The sequence below is a fragment of the Leptonotus elevatus genome, chromosome 17 (assembly GCF_054856555.1).
Source record: "Leptonotus elevatus isolate MCC_2025b chromosome 17, RoL_Lele_1.0, whole genome shotgun sequence".
NCBI classification, from domain to species: Eukaryota; Metazoa; Chordata; class Actinopteri; order Syngnathiformes; family Syngnathidae; genus Leptonotus; species Leptonotus elevatus.
This window is the reverse complement of record NC_141255.1, coordinates 4,327,147-4,351,565: the sequence shown is the minus strand read 5'-3', so window position 1 is coordinate 4,351,565 and position 24,419 is coordinate 4,327,147. Positions and strand designations below refer to the sequence as shown.

General features: G+C 42.6%; 5 protein-coding genes across 11 annotated transcripts in view; all 5 read left to right on the top strand.

The window, feature by feature from the left end:
* The window catches only part of LOC147159356 (phosphatidylinositol-binding clathrin assembly protein), a 32,962-nt gene extending 28,541 nt beyond the window's left edge, over nt 1-4,421 (top strand). For all 6 annotated transcript variants that reach the window (XM_086058680.1, XM_086058679.1, XM_086058684.1 and 3 more), the window contains one exon: nt 34-4,421. In XM_086058680.1, the coding sequence (XP_085914806.1) occupies nt 34-48 (15 nt within the window). In that variant the 3' untranslated portion in view covers nt 49-4,421. The remainder of the gene's footprint in view (nt 1-33) is intronic.
* Nucleotides 4,422-4,602: 181 nt separating this feature from the next.
* On the top strand, nt 4,603-8,732 carry LOC147159355 (cysteine and histidine-rich domain-containing protein 1). Its single transcript, XM_086059473.1, has 11 exons — nt 4,603-4,628; nt 4,722-4,838; nt 5,212-5,261; nt 5,325-5,381; nt 5,444-5,598; nt 6,091-6,194; nt 7,473-7,525; nt 7,600-7,670; nt 7,747-7,849; nt 7,923-8,105; nt 8,188-8,732. Exons 2-11 carry the CDS (start codon nt 4,775-4,777, stop codon nt 8,608-8,610), a joined length of 1,263 nt encoding a protein of 420 aa, XP_085915599.1. The 5' UTR covers nt 4,603-4,628; nt 4,722-4,774; the 3' UTR covers nt 8,611-8,732.
* An 879-nt stretch (nt 8,733-9,611) lies between these two features.
* ap1s1 (adaptor related protein complex 1 subunit sigma 1) lies at nt 9,612-12,358 on the top strand. Its single transcript, XM_086060205.1, has 5 exons — nt 9,612-9,800; nt 10,506-10,684; nt 10,760-10,868; nt 10,946-11,083; nt 11,164-12,358. Exons 1-5 carry the CDS (start codon nt 9,798-9,800, stop codon nt 11,209-11,211), a joined length of 477 nt encoding a protein of 158 aa, XP_085916331.1. The 5' UTR covers nt 9,612-9,797; the 3' UTR covers nt 11,212-12,358.
* A 776-nt stretch (nt 12,359-13,134) lies between these two features.
* Nucleotides 13,135-16,786, top strand: vgf (VGF nerve growth factor inducible). The gene is made up of 2 exons (XM_086060353.1): nt 13,135-13,433; nt 14,519-16,786. The coding sequence occupies exon 2, from the start codon at nt 14,547-14,549 to the stop codon at nt 16,287-16,289; it is 1,743 nt and encodes a 580-aa protein (XP_085916479.1). The 5' UTR covers nt 13,135-13,433; nt 14,519-14,546; the 3' UTR covers nt 16,290-16,786.
* Nucleotides 16,787-19,350: 2,564 nt separating this feature from the next.
* LOC147159352 (tubulin polyglutamylase ttll6-like) lies at nt 19,351-24,393 on the top strand. Of its 2 annotated transcripts, none has more exons than XM_086059735.1 (11): nt 19,351-19,617; nt 19,924-19,986; nt 20,053-20,093; nt 20,170-20,288; nt 20,371-20,501; nt 20,589-20,742; nt 20,806-20,949; nt 21,745-21,830; nt 22,335-22,560; nt 23,929-24,107; nt 24,192-24,393. In XM_086059735.1, the coding sequence occupies exons 2-11, from the start codon at nt 19,925-19,927 to the stop codon at nt 24,391-24,393; spliced, it is 1,344 nt and encodes a 447-aa protein (XP_085915861.1). In that variant the 5' UTR covers nt 19,351-19,617; nt 19,924. The 2 variants fall into 2 exon arrangements, with proteins under 2 accessions (XP_085915861.1, XP_085915862.1); XM_086059736.1 differs by lacking the exon at nt 19,351-19,617 and adding an exon at nt 19,632-19,758.
* Nucleotides 24,394-24,419: the final 26 nt, after the last annotated feature.

Genomic DNA, 24,419 nt, shown 5'->3' with positions numbered 1-24,419 from the left:
CTTTATTTCTGCAATCTTTCTGTCTCTATTCAGATGCAGTTTATGTAATCCAGTCAAGGGCAGGAGGAGGAGTCGAGTGCCAAAAGCGACAAATTAACACAAAGAAGACAACACACAAGAGGAGTGATTATTTGATCAAGCTAAAAGGACAAAGACTACAACGCAACCAATGCCCCCAAAACAAGTTGATGAGGCTGGAAGGGATTGCTGTTGTCTGAAGCAACATGCAAGTGTGTGTGTGTGCGTGTGCGTGCGTGCGTGCGGATGCATGAGTAGCTGCATTGATGGATGTTTGAGGCTGGAGGATGATCGGGAGGATGCATGTGACTGATGTGAAGGTCTCTGCTGCCACATTAGCTTTATTTCATACTGGTGCTATTTTGTCCCCTTTTGGCTACGTCTGCCTGCAACTGCGTGTGTGACGTCGTGTGCGGTGAGTGTGCGCAGCTGCTTCAGACAAGCGTCCTCCTCTGAAACCGCTCTCTCGTGCCAACGTCTCTGTGGCGAATCCTCTCGCGTATTCGTTTTGTTTTCTCGCAGTCTCGTGATTGTGCTAGTTTTTTTTTTCTTTCTCTCAAATCTTTATTCAAGTCGCACGGAATTGCGGGCCCGAATTGCGATAGCATGCTAGCATGGCGAGCAAGAGGTCTGAAAATGTGATTGAATCCGTCATCATGTGTGTCAGCGACGTGAACGTGGAAGTCAATCGTAGACATTTCTTGGCAATAGTATGTTACTGTGACCTCACTAGTCTAAACATGACATTCTGATTAATATTACATTTGTGGAATATGAGTTGGCAGCAAAAGCTTCTTCTTTTTTTTTTCTTCATCCTGCTCATTGGGGCGGCCATTTTGTCACTTGCTGTCGACTGAAGATGACATCAATGTTGATCGGCTCAGGCACGACCAATCAAAGCTCACTTTTTTTCTGAAGCCGCGTTTTTGATTGGTTGTTGAGACCTGAGCAACATTGATGTCATCTTTCGTCAACAGATAGTGACAAAATGGCCGCCAACTGAGATGGATTTTGCTGCTTAACTCATATTCTACTAACGCAATATTAAACAGAATACCATATTTAGACTAGTTGGGCTGCATAGAACATATTATTGTCCCCCCCAAAAAATTACAAATCTTATGTTCTATGCAGCTCCACTATCAGAATCCATCAGCATTTTGTGTTTATACTTGTGGAGCTGCATAGAACATAGTAAGATTTTTTTTGGGACAATATGTTCTATGCAGCTCCACTAGTGTAAACACAAAATTCTGATTATTATTGCATTTGTGGGATATGAGTTAAGCAGCAGAATCCCACCATTTTTATCCATCTCGGGGGCGGCCATTTTGCCACTTGCTGTCACAGTTGCTCGGGGCTCAAGTAACGACCAATCAGGGCTCACGTTTTCTGAAGCTGAGCCGTGATTGGTTGTTTCTTGAGCAACTGTGACATCATGATTAGTCGACAGCAAGTGGCAAAATGGCCAACTCTTGAGATGGATAAAAAAACAGGTGGCTCTTGCTGCTTAATTCATATTCCACAAACACATTATTAACCAGAATGATGTATTTAGACTAGTGATTGTGCTTACATTATATTATTTTTGTCAAAAAAAATTGCGTTGACTCCCCAATTAAAGCCTGCATCACAAATCATCAACGGGCTAACATGGAAAACCGTTTGAGCCTTTATTCGATGTTCTACTAGTGCACTGAATTGTCCATGAACTAGTACGCACTTTTGTCCACACTAGTTAGTAGGGGTGTGAATTGTCTAGTTGATTGCCGATTTGAGAATTGCGCGGTGTAATATCGCGATATATTGCCGAATCGATTTTTTTCTACCACCCCTACTACGAGTTAGACAATTTAGTGCACTAGTAGGATGTCAAATAAATGCTCAAACGTCTTGCCATATGATAATGCACACATCTTATTTTACTAGCCCATAGACGCGAAGAGCTTTCTTTTCAATGATCTTCTCCGTCAAAGGAGGCGTTCAGGACATTAAACCTTTCCATGTGCGAATCCCACCAATGACGGTGGATCCCCTAAATTAGTGTTTTAGGATTATTATTTTTTTTTGCTGTCGATAGCCTCACTAAGCGGACCCATGTAATGGCTATACAGGCTATGTGTTTCCTTGATGTGCTGTGTGGGTGTCTGTGCTTGTTCCATCAGACATTTTCAATCACTTAAATTGCACTGATTCTGTTTAAGTGTCTAAGTGTTTCCCCCGTCCTGTTTTTTTTTTTTTTTTTTTTTTTTTTAATCAAAATGTTGGTGTCAAAATGTCTTGTGCAAAAGGTCATCCAAAGCATTCCACGGCAATGATTTGTATCGAGTTGTTACGCGTCTGTTTTCACGGAGGGCTAGTTCTCAAAGTCACACAAATGTCAAAGAAACATGCGCTTGTTTTGTTGCAAAATGCACACGCAGGGTTTTGCACTGATGCGACCAAACCGAGTTTATTTTTCCGGTGTCAAAAGAAAATTGGAGTTTTACCGTTTGTGTAAACACATCAGCCACTTTAGCAGGTAACGAAACGTTCCTGCCAGTTGAACAAAGGACTTTTTCTACTCCCGTCCCCGGCCCCTTTTCCAGTGTCTTGATCCAGACCACCAGACCAGTTCTAGTCCCGTCATGCTTTTGGCTCTTGTCTCTAGAACGCTGCTCCTTCTTGCCGTGTGTAGATATGTAAACACTAATGATGCTCGTGCTCGTCTCAGCCATCACCGTTGCTATTGGATAGATGTCGCTGTTGAACGCTTCTCGTTCCAGTCTTGTGTTAGCGTTAGACTCCTCGTACGTAGACGCAACCCGTTGCCGTAGATTTCCTGCCTCGTCCCGTACTACTCTAGTTTCTTTCAATCTTTCTCTGTGTGTCTCGCTTTTTTTTCTTTTTCTTTTTTTTTACATGTTTGGAGGTCTCCAGGTCGGGTTGTTCGGCTTCGCACTATTTCCTCTGTTGCTTGTTAAGCCGGTTTCATCTGTGCCTACGCAGCATCTGCTCGGGCTCTTGAATGTCCACAGCAAATCATGTGCCCCGAGTTGTCCCGATCTGATCGGAAATTGGGGACGATTATGTCATTTACAGCTGCAAATTTATTTTTTTTGGGGGGGGGGGGGGGGTGATTTTTGACATTTTAAAGATCACAAAGCGACAGATCATGCCAAACGGAACGCACTTCGAAATAACAATGGAAGTATAGAAATGCTGTATATGATGTTTAAGTATCAAAACAGACTCAATATGCATCAATAACGCATACAAATGTGATCGGGACGTCTTTACTCAGCACTTTTCTACATGTCGCTGTCAAGTGTGTATTCACTCTGGCAGCTTGAGCACATCTTGCAGTATGTGTAGCTCTCCTAAACATTGACCATTTTAATTTCCTTTCATGGACCCAATTCCTTTACGTAGCATCTGAAAGGCGCGTTTGGGGAATCTGCAGCAGAATGTTTTTCTCCTCTTTTTTTTTTTTTTCCTCCCCTCACCTGACAGGTGAGATTAAAAACCACATAAAACCTCTCAGACCTGCCCCGTATGGCAACTACTGTCACTTCTCCAGTTTTTGTATTTCAAATTTCCTCTGCATGGAGCCCCGGTCCTGCGTCATGTGTGCGACAAGCTCTCCGGAGACTTTGATTTTGCCGTTAATGATTGGTGAGTTTATGTAAATGACTTGTTTGTCCAGGTGGGGGGGGGAGGGCTCGGTCTGCTTTTCTGCTCGATTTCATGTTTATTACTGGTTGCTTCCTGGAAGCGTGGAAGTCAAATGTTGGATGAGCCTTGAAAATAACAGTGAGTGCATGGTTGTATCATTGATGGTTCTTTTTCTGAAAAGCATGATGTGACAGTGACCATCATTGAATTTTACAATTCCCACATAGTTTGATTTCTCTCTTACGATATTTTAGGTGGGTTCACTACTCTGTTGTAGACGAGCCACAGCAGCAAAGTGTCCCCAAAGAGGTCTTGTTGTCAGTTTTGTTGTGATTCTGCCGCCATCTAATGTCCACTTCAAGTATTGCAGCTTTATGGAAAAATCTGAAAATTGGTGGCAGTTTTATTTTTTATCATAACCTTCATTATGTTCATCTATGCTTTTTCAAAGTTGTGTTAATTATGAACGATATCAGCACAGATGTAATATTACTGCTCATGTACGCCTCCCCTGCCAATCAGCCGAGCATTCAGTGATGCCAAACGCGTTTTGAGCTGGCGCCACCTTTGAATCTGTCTCTTTGTACATGATTTCTATTTATTTAATGCAGAATTATATGGATCGTATCGAGCATGGAAAGGCAAAAATGACAAAAATCACAGGCTTTTATTTTACAGCAGTATATTTGTTTATTCAGAGGATTGTTTTTCTGTCTTTTTGGAAGAAATAAAGTCATTTTCCATTACTACAGGAGTGTCTTTTCTTTCGTCATCCTTTAGCAATTGCATGCAGATTGACTCCAGTTAAATGATGTGGATTTTAGCAAGCCTCAGAGGCACCGAGGCCAGAGTGACAGCTGACCCCACCACCACCATCAGAAAGAATGCCCCCCCCCCCCCCCCCCCCCCCAGCCTGCAGATAAACCTCAACAGCTGTAGTGCGCGACAGGAGGGAGGTGAGCTGCTATTTTTGTCTTTCTCGCAGCCTGAAACAGAAGTGTCCACTGAGCGACCCTCCTTTTCGCCTTCTGGATCTCTCCTGACCACAGAAACTTCTGGAGAAGTGGCCGCCGCACTAGAGTCTGAAGTGGACGGGGTGGACATGGCGCTGCTGTGCTACAACAAAGGCTGCGGGCAGACATTTGATGCAGACATCAACAAAGACGGTGAGTTGTCTCCTTGGACATTCGGAATGAATGTGCGGGTCCGCGTGAAGTTAATTCATTTGAGTTCAACTGATGACTAATGAGGAAAAGCTCCTTTTGTTTGCTTCAAGTGGTTCGATTTCACTCCCAGACGACATATACTGCCGATAACGTATTTTGTTTCACCATCTTAAAAAAAGTCTGCTAAGTTAGCAAACTTACAAGGTTAGCAATGCTACCCTAATGCTAACAAGTAATAACTGCCATAGATGGATCAATTATAATGATACTCACAGGCATATATTCTTTATCATCTGCCAAAAACCACTTGCTGAGTCATTTGACGCACTTTGGATATATTTGCACCACTGCTGATTGTTATCTCTCTGTCAAGATTCCTGCCTCTTCCATCCCGGAGTCCCCATCTTCCACGATGCTCTGAAGGTAACGTAGTGTGATCAAACGGCAAAAATAAATCTAAATCAAAAACGGCACCGTTTCCTGTAGGGTTGGTCGTGCTGTCGCAAGAGGACGACGGACTTCTCTGAATTTCTTTCCATCAAGGTAAACCTCTTAAAGGATGATTTTGACATTATAACCCGAGTTTTTTTGTTTTTTTCTATCAGGGCTGCACCCACGGGCACCACAGCAACGAAAAGCCATGCGAACCTCTGCTGCCAGAAGTGTCGTCTGACAAGGCTGGCAGCAAACACGCCAACGGCGAGAAGATCATCTACCAGGGACCCAAATCTTCTGAAAAACTGCAGCGAGAGAGACCAAGGTGTGTGACGTTATTGGCGGTTATTTTTTTTCCCTTCCCATCTTAACTCATTCACTGCCATTGACGACTATAAACGTAAAAAATTCATGTGAACTATTTCTATTAGTTTAACATTTTTTCATTTCATTAAAAATTTTATGAAAACCTAGAAAAATAATTTATTGTACATTTATAACATATATAAAATGTGTGATTAATCGTGAGTCAACTATTGACTCGATTAATTACGATTAAAAAAAGTTATCGTCTGACGCACCTTATTTTTATTTTTTTTATTAGGGGCGTCAGGCGGTAATTTTTTTTAAATTATAATTAACGATTAATCAAACATTTTATATCTGTTCTAAATTTACAATAAAAAAATCTAGATTTTCATACTCTTGTTAGCAAAAGCGGAAAACAATTATTAAAATTGTACAAATGACTTTTTGACGTCCATAGCCGTCAATGGCAGTGAATGAGTTAATAACAAAATCTGGTACGCGTGCACAGTTCAGATGAACCCAAGACCAAATTACCCCTCAAAGTGGCACCGTCCCTGGCAAAGGAGTTGGAGAAACTGGACATGAACGAGAGGGCTGAAAACGAGAAAAAAGGTAACGTGGATGGTCAAATGTTAGCTTGTAGCCCAGCGCCGGTTTCAGAAGAGGTTCCAATGCATGGTATGATTTATGCTATAATTGAGAGTTTCTCCAAACAGGATCTGGCTTTGCATGAACGCCTGCTGTATGAGTTTTGGTATTGTCAAGAAACTTTCCGTGTAAAGTGTCAATTGTCTGACAGATACCTTAAAGCCCCCCCCCCCCCAAAAAAAACAATTCTTGACAATAATATGTTCTATGCAGCCCCACTAGTCTAAATACAGTATTCTTATGAAGCAAAATCCAGACGTTTTTTTATCCCATCACAGCCATTTTGCCACTTGCTGTCGACCTCACAAGTCAGGTTTCCATCCAATTTTTTCGAATTTCCTGAAAATGCGCAAAACGGACCTGCGACTTGTGCCCATTTCCATCTGTTCTTCTTTTGCGAATATTGAGAGGGGACTCCGCCGCTGTAGGTGGCGGTATATACCATATAGATGTGATTCCACCAGTAATTTAAGGGAAGAAGAAGAAGACCAGGCAGCGGCTGTGCCACGTCATATGAGTTTTCTTTTGTAATTTTTGATAAAACCGTACTGTTTCTTTGCTGTTTTCCATCCAAAATAACATTAATATTCGCTTCTTTAATTAATTCTAAAAATATTTTTGTTTCGTCATCCCCTCAAACATACCTTACTTTATCGTCCGCCATTGCTTTATGACTACAAACGTACGTGTGACGTAATCCGGTCAAAACGTGCAACGTGTATCCCGTCTTGTCGGCGGTTATTCGCAAAACCATAATTGACATTTTCCTTTTTTCGATACACTTCAAAATCCATTCCCTCTAAACGTAAAAACTTTTTAGCGAAATATGGGCCCTTTTTTCGATTTTTTAGGGTTACCATTCAGTTTTATTTTCTCATTTCTTGAAAATTCGAATAAAAATGGGTGGATGGAAACCCTACAACAGTTGCTCAGGCAACGACCAATCACGGCTCAGCTTCAGAAAACGTGAACCCCGATTGGTCGTTAATTCAGCCTTGAACAACTGTGATGTCATCTTCAGTCGAAAGCAAGTGACAAACTGATCGCCCCTGGAGATGGACAAAAGCGGCTGGATTTTGCTGCATAACTCGTATTCCACAAATGCCATATTAATCAGAATGTCATGTTGAGACTAGTGAGGTCACATATGACATATTATTGTCATGACTTCCACTTTAATTAAACCAAACTTTTGTAACTTCCTGTTTTAACATGCTGAGTTTTATTTTTCTTGTATGCCAGAAAGCCAAGGTGTGGTACATGGCACACGATGCAAGAATTCAGGATGCAAAACAGTAAGTGAACCTTTCCTTGTCCGCTGAATTGAAAACTCATGCCACACTTTGAGAATCTATAAAAATGTGTTCAGATCTGTCAGGGCCCAGAAACTGACCTAGAGGTCTGCAGTCACCACCCTGGGGCGCCGGTCTTCCACGAAGGGTAACGCCAATGCAAAGTGTGTGCGCAGGATTGCGCCAGCTGATGCATGCGTGTGTGACTTGCTATCTCCCCTCAGGTACAAGTACTGGAGCTGCTGCTGCATCAGGACCATGGACTTCAACGCCTTCCTGGACCAGAAAGGCTGCACGGCCGGAAAACACCGCTGGGTCCCGAAGCAGGTATGTAGCAAGGTAAACAAAAAATATTTTCGCTATAGGGTGTGAGTGAATGTGTCTGTGCGCGTGTTGACAGGACAAGAAGAAGGTGGCGTGTCGACATGACTGGCACCAGACGGCAAACAGCGTCGTGGTGACCATCTATGCCAAGAACGCAAATGCAGAGTTCAGCTGCATCGAAGCCAACGGAACGATGATTTCCTGTCGCATCCAGTTCGAGAGCGACAAGATCTTCAAGAGAGATTTCCGCCTTTGGGGGGTGCGTGAATGCTAAATCGCTATCAAATTCATTTTGAGCTTTTCAAATACATCCCATAATCCTCTCTGTCCCCCACTCTCAGGTCATCAGTGTCCAGCAAAGCGTCGTCAACATGGTGCCGTCCAAAGTGGAGATCACCCTCCGCAAAGCCGACCAGGTGGCGTGGGGCAAACTGGAGGACCCCAACTACAAGCCCGCACCGGAGCCCACGGAAGACGAGCCCGACGATGCCCCGGAGTCGCAACGTCCCGACTGGGACGACGACGACATCAGCGACTCGGACGAGGAGTGGGCCTACGACACGGCGCCGACGAAGACGCAAGTGGAGGCTGGCGGAGGCGGGCGGCAGGCCAACGTTGAAGATGTGCAGAATTTAAAGAGGAAAGAGGTGGAGGAGGAGATGAGGAGGGTCATGGAGGACAAGAAGCAGGCTGAGGAGAAGCTGGAGGAGATGAAGCGGCAGGAAGAAGAAGAGGGATTTGAAGAAATGCCCGAACTGGAATGAAACCTCCAAAGAGTGTAATAAACGTGCAAAAGATTCACATTATACCTCCAAAATGCTGACTCACAAACCTCAAAATAATTGTTATGCTAAATGTGAGTTTACATCCAATAAAACCTATTCCTTGTTTAGTTGTGTTGCAGTACGTAGTAATTCAAAAACATTTGGAAATAATTTTATTTTATCTATTTTATTATCTACAATAGCATTTTCACACCACGAGGGGGGGGGGCATCAGTATTATAGTGTATAGTGATAAAATTTCAGGTTTTAATAAATTAGTCCAGGTTTGCTCCGTTGAGGTTTGCTATGCAGACAAGCTAAATGTGAGAACGCATGCATCACTAAATATGTACAGCAGATGGCGCTATTGTATTGCATTTACATGTACACTACTTTATTTAAGCAACAAACGTAGAACATTTTAATAGTCATTATATATAACATCAACAACAAAACACACCAGGGAGGTTAAACAAAGGTTCACGAAAAAAACTAATGTGTATATATAAATAAATAAAAAAAGATACAGTATAAAGTCAGATAAAGTAATTCTAAAGTTTACATGTTTTGACGGCTTTTGGGTACGTTCAAATAAATAAAGAAATCACTTTTTATAAACACATAAAACTCCATGAAAGTTGGCTTTGTATGCATGAATTCGGATCTATGAATATAAAATGTAAGGTTTATCAAGTAAAATTGTGTGTAGGCAGTCGTTTGCAAAATAAGGAGAAACCTTAATGATTTTTGTCAATTTGCACCGCAATTGCTTTGAATATGGACAAGACCAAAATAAAATGACTGTTTTTCTTGACTTACCACTAATATTCATTACAAATGCAAAGTGTGCAGTACTAAAAACGAGCAGCAAGGGGCGGCAGTGTAACTAATATGCTGTCCTGAAATTGTACAACAGGTGGCGCTCGGGTATTACGTTCCCGAGTCTCCAACCGCTTTGGAAGTCGTGAAGAAAAAAAACTGCGCATGCTCAATACGAGTTTAACCTGCTTGGCGAAGCAGGCGATGATTTGGGCTGTACTGTAATGTGTAATGTGTACTCAAACAGTACCTGACAGACATGAACAAGTGGCAACACTAGCCACGGTGTGAGCGAATTACCCCGCGGGGTACTTTTCGAGGCAGAGTTGCTCTGAAACGTCGCGGTATCGATCCAAAACATTCGGGAAATGGTAAGTTGTCCGCTTTAATCGGGCGAGAGGCGACAATATGTGCTTAGCTAATGCTAGGAAGGTGGAAGGTTCCAGGAAGTGGCTTCCTACCTGGCTGCTCTACCTCCACCTGGCATCTGGCAGCAGTAGATGGAAAATAGTTTATTAGAAGCACACAACAGTGTTTTAACCTGGCTAGTTTGTGGTCAAGATTGAAGCAGTCTGTTTTTTGTTTTATTTGAAATGGAAGCGAGGTACATACTTGCTGGGCGTTAAAGCTCCAGGCTGTCGTCAGTGTCAACAATGAAAGTGGCAATGAATCACTCGAAATGTTATTTTTTTTGGGAATATCATCCGTCATAAAGTTACGTATGTCAGGTCAAGTTTCAGGTAAGTACCAAAGTGCACACAAAATTAAGTCAAGTTGTATACATTATATTTGCTCAGTCACAGCATAAATTAACAAATGGATTTTTTTTTTTAATGGCACTACAGTGATGCCTTCAGAATAGATACAAGCTGTCTTTTGTTTTTTTTTGTTTTTTTTGGGAGAGACACTATATAGGTCTGTCTCTCTTGTACTGCACAAAAGAAGGAAAAACAAAACCTTTAATTCACTTTAATTTGACTGTTTTTAATGACGTTTTTACTCGTCACCCGGAATCCACTTGGATTCCCAAGCCAAGTAAACTCACGTACAGTGTTTTCTCCTTTTGCCCTCGGCAGATGCGCTTCATGCTGCTGTTCAGTCGTCAGGGCAAGCTGCGGCTGCAGAAATGGTACACGGCTACGGCGGAGCGTGACAAAAAGAAGATGGTCAGGGAGCTGATGCAGATCGTGCTCGCCCGCAAGCCCAAAATGTGCAGTTTTTTGGAGTGGAGGGACCTCAAGATTGTCTACAAGAGGTAGCGTTTTTGTTAGCTAGCACATAAAAAAATTTTTTTTGAAACACTTTGTAAGCATATTCGTATGTTGTGCAGGTACGCCAGCTTGTATTTCTGCTGCGCTGTGGAAGAGCACGACAACGAGCTGATCACGCTGGAAATCATCCATCGCTTTGTCGAACTCTTGGATAAATATTTTGGCAGTGTGAGTTGCACGTTTTGTGTAGCATGTGTGTCTGGCCCACGTGTCCAAAACCTCAATGAACGCTCATGGTTGCTTAGGTGTGCGAGCTGGACATCATCTTCAATTTTGAGAAGGCCTACTTTATCCTGGACGAGTTCCTGATGGGCGGAGAGATCCAGGACACGTCTAAGAAGAGCGTCCTCAAAGCCATCGAGCAGGCCGACATCCTGCAGGAGGTCCCTTTTGTCACTTTGTAACGCACTCCGCCATCTTTTTCCCGCCCGAGCGTAACGTGCGTGTGTTTCCCGCCGCGCAGGAAGACGAGTCGCCCAGGAGCGTGCTGGAGGAGATGGGCTTGGCGTAGCGGCGAGCTGGACAGGACTGAACAGAGCTTCTGTGTGTCTGATGTGGCTCGGGGACTGTGATGCAGCGCGTGGGTACGAGCCTCGCTTTGACACGTCCACTTTTGTGTGTGCGTGTGTGTGTGTGTGAGAGAGAGTGCACACATGGTTTGTTTGTGTGTATTTCTATTTGTGCGAGTGATACAGAAGTGAACATGCTGCTCACAGGCAAAATGGGGGTAAACTTGAGTCCAGAAAAAAATGTAATGTTCATGATATCTCCGCTACGAGAAGACCAAAAGCAGTTTGTTTTGTGACATGACTCCAACATTGTGTACGCGCTTGTGAGTCGCCGGCAGCTAGACGGTGTGTAGCACGCAATATGGAACGTCCGTTGGGAATAAGGAAACCAAAGATGTTGAACATCACTGCCGGAAATGTTTGTCGCAACGCCCGGACGGCAACTGGATAGCCGGGTGACATCATCAGCTTTTGTCGTCCAATCAGGTGAAGGGAGGCAGATAGACTTGTAAAAACTGCTGGGTCCAAATAATTAACCCAAGCTACCCAGCGAGTGGGTTAGGAAAGCGACCCAGCATTTTTTGAGTGACGGCAATTGAAAGTCTGACTTTTTCTATGAACAAACTGGCGGCCACACCGAATGTGCGTTTTGAGGGGGACGAGCCCGCTGCCTCGCTCCCGTCGATGCTTCCTGTTGCAAAATCTTTTTCCGATCAGCTCACGAACATCTCGCCTTTGAGTTGAGCTCAACGCCGGAGCTTCTTATGCGTTTCGCAAGCTTTGCTTTGTGTCTTTTTGCGCTTGATGAATTGCTTTTGATAATTATTCAACTGTACTGTAATGAATGTGGCGGGTTCTCTTATTTGGGGATGCTAGCTTGCAATTTTTTAAAAATGTTCTCACATTCAGTAAGCGGCGTAGCCGTGTGCATGTTTTGGTAATACCCAACTTCAACTTGGCAAAGCTCAGCTCATTGTTTTTAAGGAATGTAGTAATTGTATTTTAAATGAACCCCTGCAAGACTTTGGAAAGAAACAATCAAGAGTCGTTTGTGGCAAGACATGCAAATGAGCTCCTTGGATGTGTTTGATGTTTTAACAGGTGTGTGAAAGCAATTTTATAACAGTCAAATAAAATATTTCAAGCTAATTGGATATCTGCACACATGTGTGTGTGTGTGCGCATGATGTGGTTTGTGTGTATGTGTGTGTATGCACTTAAAATAACTATGGCAGATCATTTACTGCACGCAAAAAGTTAAATTCAAATTGTAACTTAATACTTGTTTATAAACAAACCATTCTGAGAGAATAAATACAAATGTACAAGTTAAATACAACTAAACTGTACTTAAAAGAGAGGTCAACTTAGTAATAGTTTCCTTGTACTGTGTGCCTCCACAAGTCTAATCACGACATTCTCATCAATATTGCGTTTATGGAGTATGAATTAAGGAGCAAAATCCAGCCGTTTCAAGCCATCTCAGGGAGCGGCCATTTTGCGTGATTGCGAGCCGTGATGTCATGATTAGTCGAAAGCAAGTGACAAAATGGCCACCCTCTGAGACGAGACGGGCCGCATAGGACATATTATTGTTAAGAAAATTTGACTTGACTTGCTGCACATTTCATTTTTGTTTGTCGTTGCTTGAATGACCTGCCATGGTTATCTGAAAATTTATATTTAAAATATAAAATAAACTACTGAATATAATATCAATATTTATTGTTTCAAACAATTGTCCTTTGGCTTCAAATTCATTGAGCAGCAGCACTGCAGCTCATTGATCTAACCGGAGGAGGGAGGGAGGGGGCGGGTGTGGGTGCAGAAATTCCTTATGAATGGAATTTAAAGCGGTGACGTCAATGGGGGCGCTTGACGCATGTGTCACGTGGGCCGGGTGGGCGGGTATAAGAGGCCCTGACGCTGTCCGCGGTGCTGAAAACAGACACGCCGAGGAGGGGGACGAGGAATCCCTGCCGCCTCTCACTGGAATCCAAACAAGTCGAGTCCAAATTAGGAAAATTCAATTGAAGAACAACAACAACAAAAAGCGAAAGTGCGACAAAAGGGAGAGCAACGAGGACACATAGAAAGAGAGAGAGAGAGCGAGAGAGAGAGAGACACGCGCATACACGAGGAAGTGTGCTGTGAAGCGTGACAACAAGACTGTGACGTCCCGACGAGCGGAGGCTGGAATCCCCCCACAGTGCTCCCACCTCAAGTGAGTCTCAACTTCGTTTATTCATAATAATCACAATAATAAACTCTTAGTATTTTACTAAGTCAAAGCTGGCAATAATGAAAATAAGTTGAATGAAGAACCTTAATGTTTTTTTTATGTGCAATTAGAACATGAGTCATATTTGTCAATTATGTGATTTTTAAAGCGGGATTAGTCATGAGGCACAAATTTGGTGTCTGTATTATCATCATCACCTTCATCACTTATCGTCAGAGCCAAGCTATTATCACCATGACTCCCCCCCCCCCCTTTCTAAAATAACCCTACTCAATGAGGTATGACTGCGACCACAGCCAAAGCGATCAAATACATCCTAATTATTCATTTATTTCAAAATGGCTGTCTGCAATTGACTTATTGTATTATTTTTTTTCAACCGCAATGACCTTATCATGTCTGTTTGGCATGGCATGCATATAGATCATGCAAATGTTTTCGTATAATTCAACATGTTTGTTATTGTGGCGCTGGAGTGGAGCTTTAGAATGGACAGGTGTCCTTAATGAAGTGGCCATTGATCTTGTCGGCCAATCGAAGCTGGGCTGTGTCCCTGTCTGTTGACACCGTGCCAGGGAAGGAGAGCGGGACTGCAGCACTTCACTGTGTGACACTTCCATGACACTGGGCAGACTGTGCATTACATCCAACCCCTTAATTGTGCAAACCGGCCAATCAGAACAGTTGGCCCTGTGAGGACGAATTGGAAACGTACACTCTAAAAACAACCCAACTAAGGGGCAAAAATGAACCGATCCTCTACTTGGGTCGATTGGACCCAACTTTGAGTCCAAAAATGTGTCTTTCATCGTAAAACAACTCGTAAATATTGGTCAGATCCTTTACTTGGGTCAAAAAATTGGGTCATTTTGTATAAAACAACCCAGAAAGTTGGGTCAAATTGACCCATAAAGTGGATAGGTCCATTTTTGATCCATAATTGGGTTACTTTTGACCCAATTGTTTTTAGAGTGTAATTGGTTCAAGAAATGGTCCTGATGCTGACATAGTGGAAGTTTTGTTAGCAAATAGAAAATAATAGAAAAAATCATATTCATTTTCTCCAGGAATTTCTCATCCTGCTCATTGGAGGCCATGATGTGTTCCCGTGTCGCCCCAAGTGCCCTTCTCCTCCTGGTTCTCCTAACGTGGCCCTCCTCCGCGGCCCCTGACACACAGCGTGTCATCCCTACTGAAATGGCGCAAGGCGGAGATGAGGATCCAATCGCCGAGAGAGCGGCGAAAGAAGGCGACCTCTTCGACGACGTGGATCCCAAAACGCTTGCGGCGCTTTTGCTGGGGGCCCTCAACCGCACCCGGGCGGAAAGCAGGAGGGAGGAAGACAACGCGGCGGGAGACGAGCCCGAGGGAGAGGAGCGGGACAGGGATGGGCGACTGAAGCTGGAGCTCCTGATGGCCGCCCAGGGGAGGGAGGAGCGGAAGAAAGCCGAGGAGGAGGAGGAGAAGATGACCGAGAGGGTGAGCAGTCGCACCACGAGCCAGACGGTCCAGGTGCAGGCGCAAACGCCGCCCGAGCAAGGCGGGGAGGAGGAGCAGCTCAACCCGGAGGAGCTTAAGAATCTAGAGACCATGATGAAGGAATTTCCTCGCTTGGACACGGCCGTGAAGAGGGCGGAGGATTTGGAGCCAAACCAGAGGGAGAGTCGAGGCTACAGCAGCTACAACGACATCATCCCATTCAACAAAGGCAACAACGTTGCACTCTCGAAGAAGAAGCTGAAATGGCAAGAGGAGACGCAGAAAGCGTTGAACGTTCCATCATTCAGAGGCAACATCATGGATGACTTCAAAGACGTTGGCGACACCAACACAGAAGAAGAAGAGGATGAGGAGGAGGAGGAGGAGGCGTTGAGTCCTGAGGAAGAGGAGGCCCGGGCCAAAGCGGAGCAAGAGGAGATGCGGAGGCAGGCCGCCGAGGCGCAGCGCGCCAAGCTGGAGGAGGAGAAGCTGGCCGACATCGCCTCGGACATGCTGCTGCGCTACATGGTCAGGCAGAACGGCGGCGGCGGCGGCAGGAAGTACACGTCCCCCAACGCCGCCGAGGACAAGAGGTCGGAGGAAGACCAGGAGGAAGACGACATCGACCCCCAGACCATCGACAAGCTGATCGAGATCTCCAGCAAGCTCCACCTGCCCGCCGACGACGTGGTGGACATCATCAGCGACGTGGAGAAGAAGAAGAAGAAGGACGTCACCCCGCAAATGCCCGTGTTGTCCTCCACCGGCTCCTTTCCGGAATCCAAGGACGGGCCAATCAGCTTTCCGCTCTCTAAGCAACCGGCTCCAGCACGCCACCTACTGAAAAACTGGCTTCAGGAGCAATCGCCTCCAAGGTCCAAGGAATTCTGGAGCAAACCCGTATCCAAACCATACATGTGGCTCAAAGCGCCGAAGCCTGTGAAGCAGAACCCTTGGGGTTGGACCCGCTACCCCTACACGCGGCCGTCCTACTACCCCGTCTACTTCGCTCCCCCGCGACCCGCATATCGATACTACGTCCCCAAACACACGTTGGCCTTAAACAGCTTTCTCCAGCGCTCCCGAGACGGCGCCTACGCCCTCCAACCCAAGCAACGCTACCTCAACTGGGTGCAGCCCCGCTTGAGGAAGCCCCCCGCCGCCCTCCAACGCAAGCCCTACTACCCCAGATACCACCCGTCCTTGTACCCCCAGAGGCCACTGCTCGCTCCCAGAGTCCCTCTGCCACAGGAGCAGTTTTACCAGTCGCCCCCCAAGGGATACTTGTCCGACAGTAAGGGACAGCTGGAAAAATACATCGAACAGCTACTCATGAAGAGGCCCCGGGTGCAGGACTGAAAAGGAGCCAGCCAGGAGACAAGAAGGGGGGGCAAGAGAAGACCAGGTCCAGTGGTGAGGAGATACCAGACTGTTTGCATTTTTGACATCCTTTGCCTCATTTGATCCATTGTGACTTGGACATTCCAGGAGGGCTTTAAACCCACCGCGTCTGAACTCCAAGATCCCAAAACATTAGGACATTTGAACAATGCCGGCTAAGGGACGGAAAACAGTAAATACACCACATTGCCGAATGAATATACATGAATGACTGAAGCATTATTTTTATGATTTGTACACGTTAAATTTCAGATACCGAGTATCCAGTCCTCCTTTCAAAAGTGCAAAACAACATTTCTGAAATGGACGTAATGTATTTCATGGCGGGGGCCGTGAGGCAGCTCTATAATGGCTCCAGTGACTCATCCCTTTGCACAACTTCAATTATACCCTGTTGCTATAGTGCCAAATTGTACATGCTATTCCTTTTCTTTTACAGCCAAGATCTACTGGGAGTCAGATTGCTGAGAAGAAAAAAAAAAAAAAACTTCTAACAATGCTCTTAAATTTGCTCGGTCAAAAAGAACCCAAATTGGGTGAAATTGCTAACCCAGCACTGGATCCTTAGAGACTGGTCCAATGCTGTGTTATTTGTACCCAGTGCATTGGGTTCAGGATTTGACCCAGTATGTATCTATAATGATGAGTTAATGCTACCGAGAAATGTGTTACAAGGTTATATGACCACACCCTTAAAGCTGCTGGGTCAAAAACAAACCAATTTGGGTCAAGAATTAGACCGAGCCGCTAACTTGGGTCAATTTCACCCAACCTTTGGTTGTTCTGTACAAAATAACCCAATATATATATTTTTTTAATTGGTTGTTTTGTACACTCTTAAAACTGCTGGGTCAAAAATGACCCAATTTGGGTAAACAATTTGACCCACCCAGTCACTTGGGTCAATTGTTTTGCATCAAACAACCCAAACTTGAGTCAAATTGACCCGAGTTAATTAACCCAAACAACCCATTTGTTTTGTTCTGAAAAAAACTGTTTTGTATAAAACAACCCAAAACGTTGGGTCAAAATGACCCAAGTTAATGGGCCATTCCAATTTTTGAACCCTGATCGCTGTCCAAAGTTAATTGAGCCATCCAGCCATCTCTAGCATTCTATATGAATGTAACATTAAATTTACTTCAACCGCAAGACGGGCCCAGCCAAATCCAATCTTCAACCCAATCTGTTGGGTCAATTTGGGTAAAAGTCACCCAATCTGCTCAAAATCCACAACGACCAAGCGAGTACACAGCATTTTTATTTAATTTTTTTGCATCTGAATTAAACTCCATTTGGTAATATCTAAACTGGGTTGCACAATGACTGGTATTCTGCATGCATTTGTCAGTTGAACTTGTTTACAGACTGATAACATATCCGCTTGCCTTACAGGTCACTGTGACATTATTAGCATTTATTCATTCATTTTCATTTTAATGATCTTTTTGTCATTTTGTATGAGCCACAAATTTCATTTGAGGAATGTAAGCACACAAGGAATGATGATTGAGAATGTTCCAAGCAGGTGCAACGTATGTCTTCACACGTTGGGGGGTGGTGGTGGTGGTGGGGGGGAATTGGCCACATTGTTGCTCTTTGGCCATTTTTGGCTTGATTGATCAAGTCGTTGCTAAGGGACAAGGAAAAATAAAATTGTGTTGCCATGATAAGCTGCAGGAGTCACGGAATCGACAATCTCACCAAAATCATCCCAACCGCTGTCATCAAACCAAATCAATCAAAGCAAGGAGTTTTGTAATTTGTACTAAATTGATATTTATATGAGATCAAGAAGGCATCGAGGCATAAAGGAGAGTGCACGTTTATGTATGATTACATCTCAAATCTCTTCTCTGAGATTCCAATGCAACAATGAAAAAATAACAAAAAAAAAATGGCTTCAAGATGACAGAAACAATGATGTTGTACCTTGAGATCCTTGTTTGAGTGATGTACTGTTGTTGCCTGTACACGGCCTCTCTAGATGTACCTTGTTGTAATTGTCTAATAAACATGCGTTTGCTGGATATGCAAGTATGCGCATGTCAATGACTACTTTTGCTACACACAAAGAAACCAATAAAGTCGACAACTTGTTTAATCAAGAGAAGCTTCATTGTGGACAGTGTGTGTCCAATTTACTTTTTTTTTTTCCTTCTGTTCCCAATGCAGTCAACTTGAGTTTACGTCTACCGCGAATGCAGATTTTGTGTGTGTGCGGATGTTGAACGTGTTGCTCTGCAGCTGCTGCGTGAGGGAGGATGTTGGTGGATGAGTCACCCCAGTCCTCAGCATGTGACATCATGAATCACTGCACCTCTGCGGGCAGAACTGCAGCCATCCAGCACTCATCTCCTGCCTCATCCAGGCTCCTTTCGGTTTACTTGCATACACAGTATGGCTTATTCAACAACAACAATAATAATAATAATAAAAATTATAATAATATTAATCACAACAACGCCAAAATTATTATTATTATTATTATTATCATTTTGCGATTATTGTAGAAGGGTCGGCTCCGGATAGGAAATTGTCGCGCCTCCATTCTATAAAAACTGACCAATGAAAGTTGTCACAGCGTTTACAAGCTGACCAATGAAAGGCTTCTAACATAGGTTCAGTGGAGGACCCGCCCACAAGACTGGAAAAAGATTTGCAACCGCAAAGTAGCACTACAGAGTACGTGCGTTTCGGTAATAATGGGCTTATTTACAAAACCTTTTTAAAAATTATTTTAAATACGAATCCATTATTTTTGTTTGCAAATCGCTTTTTTGCAATTTTTTCTTTTTTAAATTCATATATTTTCTTTTTTTTTGCTTAATTGAAAATAAAGACGCACATTTCTTTCCATATTATTATGTGTCAATCACTGACCCGGAAGTATATTAATTGCAAACAGGAAGCAAAACTAAACTCCATTTGAAAATCGCTTCCAAATATTCAATTCAAGTAGAGTAGAAGCGAAAGTTTCTGTTTTAACCAGTAAAATTCCAAGGTTGCTTTTTTTTTGTTGAGTTTATTTAAAATAAAACAATTAAAAAAAATAGTGGGTCAAAAATGTACATGTATCCCTTTTTGTGTTCAATAGCAGGTTGATTAATTATTTATTATTATTATTATTAATTATTATTACAAATGATTAAGATTTTCGTTGTGACGAGACTGGGCTGATTTCCAACCAGGAAATGAACGAACAACAAGCAACACGTGGCGTTCTTTTAAACGGAGGCCAACTCTTATTTAAAGAGCGCTGCGTGTTAACGAGGGCATGACAAAGGTGAGTGAGGTGACGCCACGTTAAGTGGCAATGTTGCCAAAACACTTGATTTTGCGATGGGGTTCCCCCGATTTGTCCAAAATAAAGCGTTGTGGGGTTAAACCCTTCACACGCAAATGTTGCTACAGCTGCCCTCACCAGGTGAGACCAAAAAAATAATGCAAAATTAGCTTTATTACAAAGTAAAGATAAACTGCCTGCTGACAATACTTAAACTCACTCAATACCAGTCACGTGGATTTCATGTCTTGAGTGCTTCACTCAAGCATATTTGTTTTCTATGTAAACATTTGTCGATTTGTTTAGGATGTTTTTTTGGGACAGCTGCCCTTTCACAGACGATGACGACGACGATATTCCACTTTGCAGGTATATGCAATATTATTGCGTCTATAATGTATGACTGCAGCTTTCCAATGGATTTTTCTCTTGCAGTTGTCAGGGCATCAATCTCACCAACTGCCGCTATGACAGCGGTAGGTCACAAAAGAAAAACAAAGATCACACTTCCATGACCAGAATTTAAAACTGTTGCATATTGTTTTGTGTCAGTGCGCCGTGCTGCTGAGAAGTTAGGCATTAAAGAGGCGAAGGCGGGAGAAGACTGGACCCTGTTTTGGAGCGATGGCCGTCCATGTGAAGACAAATTTAAGGAAATGAAACCTTACCAGGTACTGTCTTTACCACGATAAAAGGCCGTATTTCTTTTTTGTGTCATCATTTTTTGTGTAATTTGTGTTTCATTTGTTGCAGAAAATCAACCATTTGCCCTCTATGACTGAAATTTGCCACAAAAATTCATTAGCAACGAACTGGAAGCACATGATCAAGTTTTTCCCCCAAGACTACAACATTTTCCCCCGAACTTGGACCTTTCCCATAGAGTGTGTTTGCTTGTTTCTCAGTGTCGTGTTGACTTGCTTTTTTCCCCTCTATCGTACGCACTCACGCAAGCCCGTTGTCTTTCGCAGGTACAGCCTGTTCCAATCCTATGCCAGGGACAAAGACAAATGTTACATTTGCAAACCCAACGCGGGCAGCCAAGGCAAAGGCATCTCAATCTTTACGTCATGGGAGAAAGTTCCGCCTGAACAAGATATGATCTGTCAGGAATACATCAACAAGGTGAGTCTCGCGCAGAAACGCCAGTCGGAAGACATTTTAATTCCTCCCTTTGCTCCCTGCCAGCCTCTGCTCATCGACGGCTTCAAGTTCGACATGCGCATCTACGTGCTGGTGACCTCGTGTAACCCCTGGCGGATCTACATGTACAACGAGGGCCTGGCTCGCTTCTGCACCATCAAGTATGAAGAGCCGACAGATGAAAATGTGGTGAGTATGCACGTATTGTAGTTGTTGTTTGTTTTTTTTTTACATCATTTTGCTACATTAACTCATTCACTGCCATTGACGGCTATAGACGTCAAAAATTCATTTGAACTATTTCTATTAGTTTCACTTTTTTTCCCACTTTTGTTAACAAGAGTATGAAAACCTAGATTTTTTTTATTGTACATTTAGAACAGATATAACATTTGTGATTAATCGTGAGTTAACTCATGAAGTCATGCAATTAATTCTGATTTTAATTGCCCGACACTGCTAATTTAGAATTGTAATTAATCACTTCAATAGTTAACTCACGATTAATCATCAATTTTATATCTGTTCTAAATGTACAATAAAAAAAAATTCTAGGTTTTCATACTCTTGTTAACATAAGTGGAAAAAAATGTTAAACTAAACTAAAACATTTTTTATATCATACTCTTGTTAACAAGAGTATGAAAACCTAGAAACAGATATAACATTTGTGATTAATTTTGAGTTTAAATAATTAAGTAATTAAACAAAAAAACAAAAACAATTTTGAGGCGTCAGACGATTAAATTTTTTATTGTAATTAATCGGATGACTTAAATAGTTAACTCATGACTAATCACATCTTATATATGTTCTAAATGTACAATACATTTTTTCCTAGGTTTACATACTCTTGTTAACAAAAGTGGAATTATTTTTTGAAACTAATAGAAATAATTCAAATGAATTTTTGACGTCTATAGCCGTCAATGGCAGTGAATGAGTTAAGCAACGCAAACCCTAATATTGCTTTCCGCTTGTCAGAATAACAAGTACATGCATCTCACCAACTTCACCATCAACAAAGACAGCGAGACCTTCATCAATGATGAGAAGACGGGCAGCAAACGGTACATTCATACCAACTATTTTGAGTAATAGGAAAATTTGAAGTGGGTCCCGAATAATTAATTTGATAATATTATTACTATTAAAAAAAACAAAGGTGACAAATTCTATTATATTTTTGAAGTTATAGTGCATTTTAGGTTCTTTCTAAAATTTCATAGTGTCACGTCAGGTGTGGATTTAGGACCCAAATGCAGACAAGACAGTATATTTACAAAAATACAAAGTAACAACAGAGAAGCAGGGCTGGATTCAGATTGCCTCGAAGAAAACACTTAACGGAAAAACCTCGATTGAGAGACTGGATGCATGGAAGCAACCTTTAACACGTGGAAGAACAGCTTACATGTAAGAGTAGGGAAAGGAAACCTCCACCTACCGTACTGACAAAAGTGTCAGTAACTAAGTCAACCCCAAATTACAGTCATAACACAAATCCCAATATACGTAACTTTTTTGCGAGCTGTGTAAACATGTATGACACCGTTGTTTTTTTGTTTTTTTAGGAAGCTGTCGACACTGAAAAAGCAGTTGCGATCCAACTACAGGAACACAGAGAAGATCTGGAGCAACATCGAGGACGGCATCGTGAAGACGCTGGTCTTGGCTCACTCCCGCATCCAGCACGGTTACATCACGCTCTTCTCCAAACACGTGGTCGGGAGCGCCTGTTTCCAGATCCTCGGCTTTGACGTGCTGCTGGATGAGCACTACAGGCCGTGGGTGCTTGAGGTTGGCAGATTTTTTTTTGAGTAGAAGTGGGTATGGTGGAAATCTGCGGTTTGTAGCGATTTTTTTTTTGGGTGGGGTTTTTACTAGGGGTGTCAAAATTAGTGCGTTCATTTTGAGTTAATTTGAAGCTTCTGCCACTAAAAAAATGTTTTTAACACGTGATTAAATGACTGCCCCTTAATTGGAAAGCCTGTACTGGAGGATTTCCAATCATAATGTAGCAGGCACGTCCACATCAAAATTTTGCAGTAATACATTTAATAATAATGCATATATTTGTGGAGACTGGGGTCAAATTGTATTTTACAATTTTAAAAATGTGCAGAATTTAGATTAGATAGCTCTTAATATGAAAAGAAAAATGCACTGAGCTGTCACTAATGTCTTACAAATGCAATTATGCCACCTAGTGGCAGACAAAGGACCTCAACACAAATCAATATCACACTCCTTTTTTACAGTACAGTACATCTTTTTAATTTTAACTAAATTTTATGAATTATGAAATTATTGTATTAATGACTAAAAGATGCAGTCATATTTCTATTAGTTTAATTTTTTCCCCACTCTTATGTTAATAAGCGTATGAAAACTTAGAAAAAAAAGATTGTATTGTGCATTTTATTGTACATTTAGAACATATATAAAATTTTTGATTACGATTAATGACGATAAAAAAAAAAAAATCGTCTGACACCCCTAGTTTTTACACTATACAGTGGTACCTTGAGAGACGAGTTGAATTTTTTGTATGGCCACGCTCGTGACTCAAAACATTTCAAATCCTCTTTCCCTCTTGAAATGAATGGAAATGCCACTGCTTGTGCCTTGTGTTTATGTGCCTTGGCCACTTGGGGGCAGTCTAATACAGACGTTGGGATATACATGGAGGTGCGCAGTCCTCACGGTCTTCAGTAAGGTGGTACAATGGTTGCTTTTTATTACTAACGTTAGATCGACTCAAAAATAAAACATAAACGCTGTAAACAAAAACCCCCAAAATGTCAGCACAATGAAATAATGTCTCAAATCTAAAAGTCCAGGGTATCCATTTTAGTCTTAATCCGGACCTAACATTTTATTTACAGCCTCTAATTTTCTATAGTTTCAGCCATGTACCCCTCAACTGTTGTATATCGCCTCATGTAGCTTCTAACTTAAAAAATAAAAAATTCTTAATTATTGGCATAAATCAATTTCCTTCGAGAATATGGGCTCACGTAAGTCAAGGTATCACTGTACTTTATTACTACTTGTACCTTTTTTTAAGATCCATGTCTGATTTATTTGAAAATTAACCAATGTTGAAGCCGAATGTTTTTGTTTTGTTCTTTTGTTTGTTTTTGTGTTTTTTTTTTTAATTCTCAGGTGAATCACTCCCCAGATTTTTCCACCCTGCTGCCGCTGGACCGCGACGTCAAGGACGCCTTACTTTACGACACGCTGGTGCTCATCAACTTGGCCCCCTTTGATCGATGCCGGATGATCAAGGAAGAGAAGCGCAAGGTGGAAGAGCGCATGAAACAAAACGTGCGCATCGAGGAGAGGTACAATCCCATTTTTGCACCACTTTTTTTTTTTTTTTTTTCTCCTCTCCAACTCGACATCATGAGAAAATGTTCCCCCGCCAGGCTGGAGAACGAGCAGCAGCGACGGGCGGCCATGGTGGAGGAAATGGAGAGCTACGAAGACGAGCACTTGGGCGGCTTCAAGAGGATCTACCCCAGCGAGGGAAACGAGAAATATGACAAGTACTTAAAAGTGGAGGACAGGCTCTACAAGAGCAAGAACAATGACGTCACTGCACTTTGTGAAAATATGCAATTGAAATAAACTTGAAAGTTATCATGCACACCCCT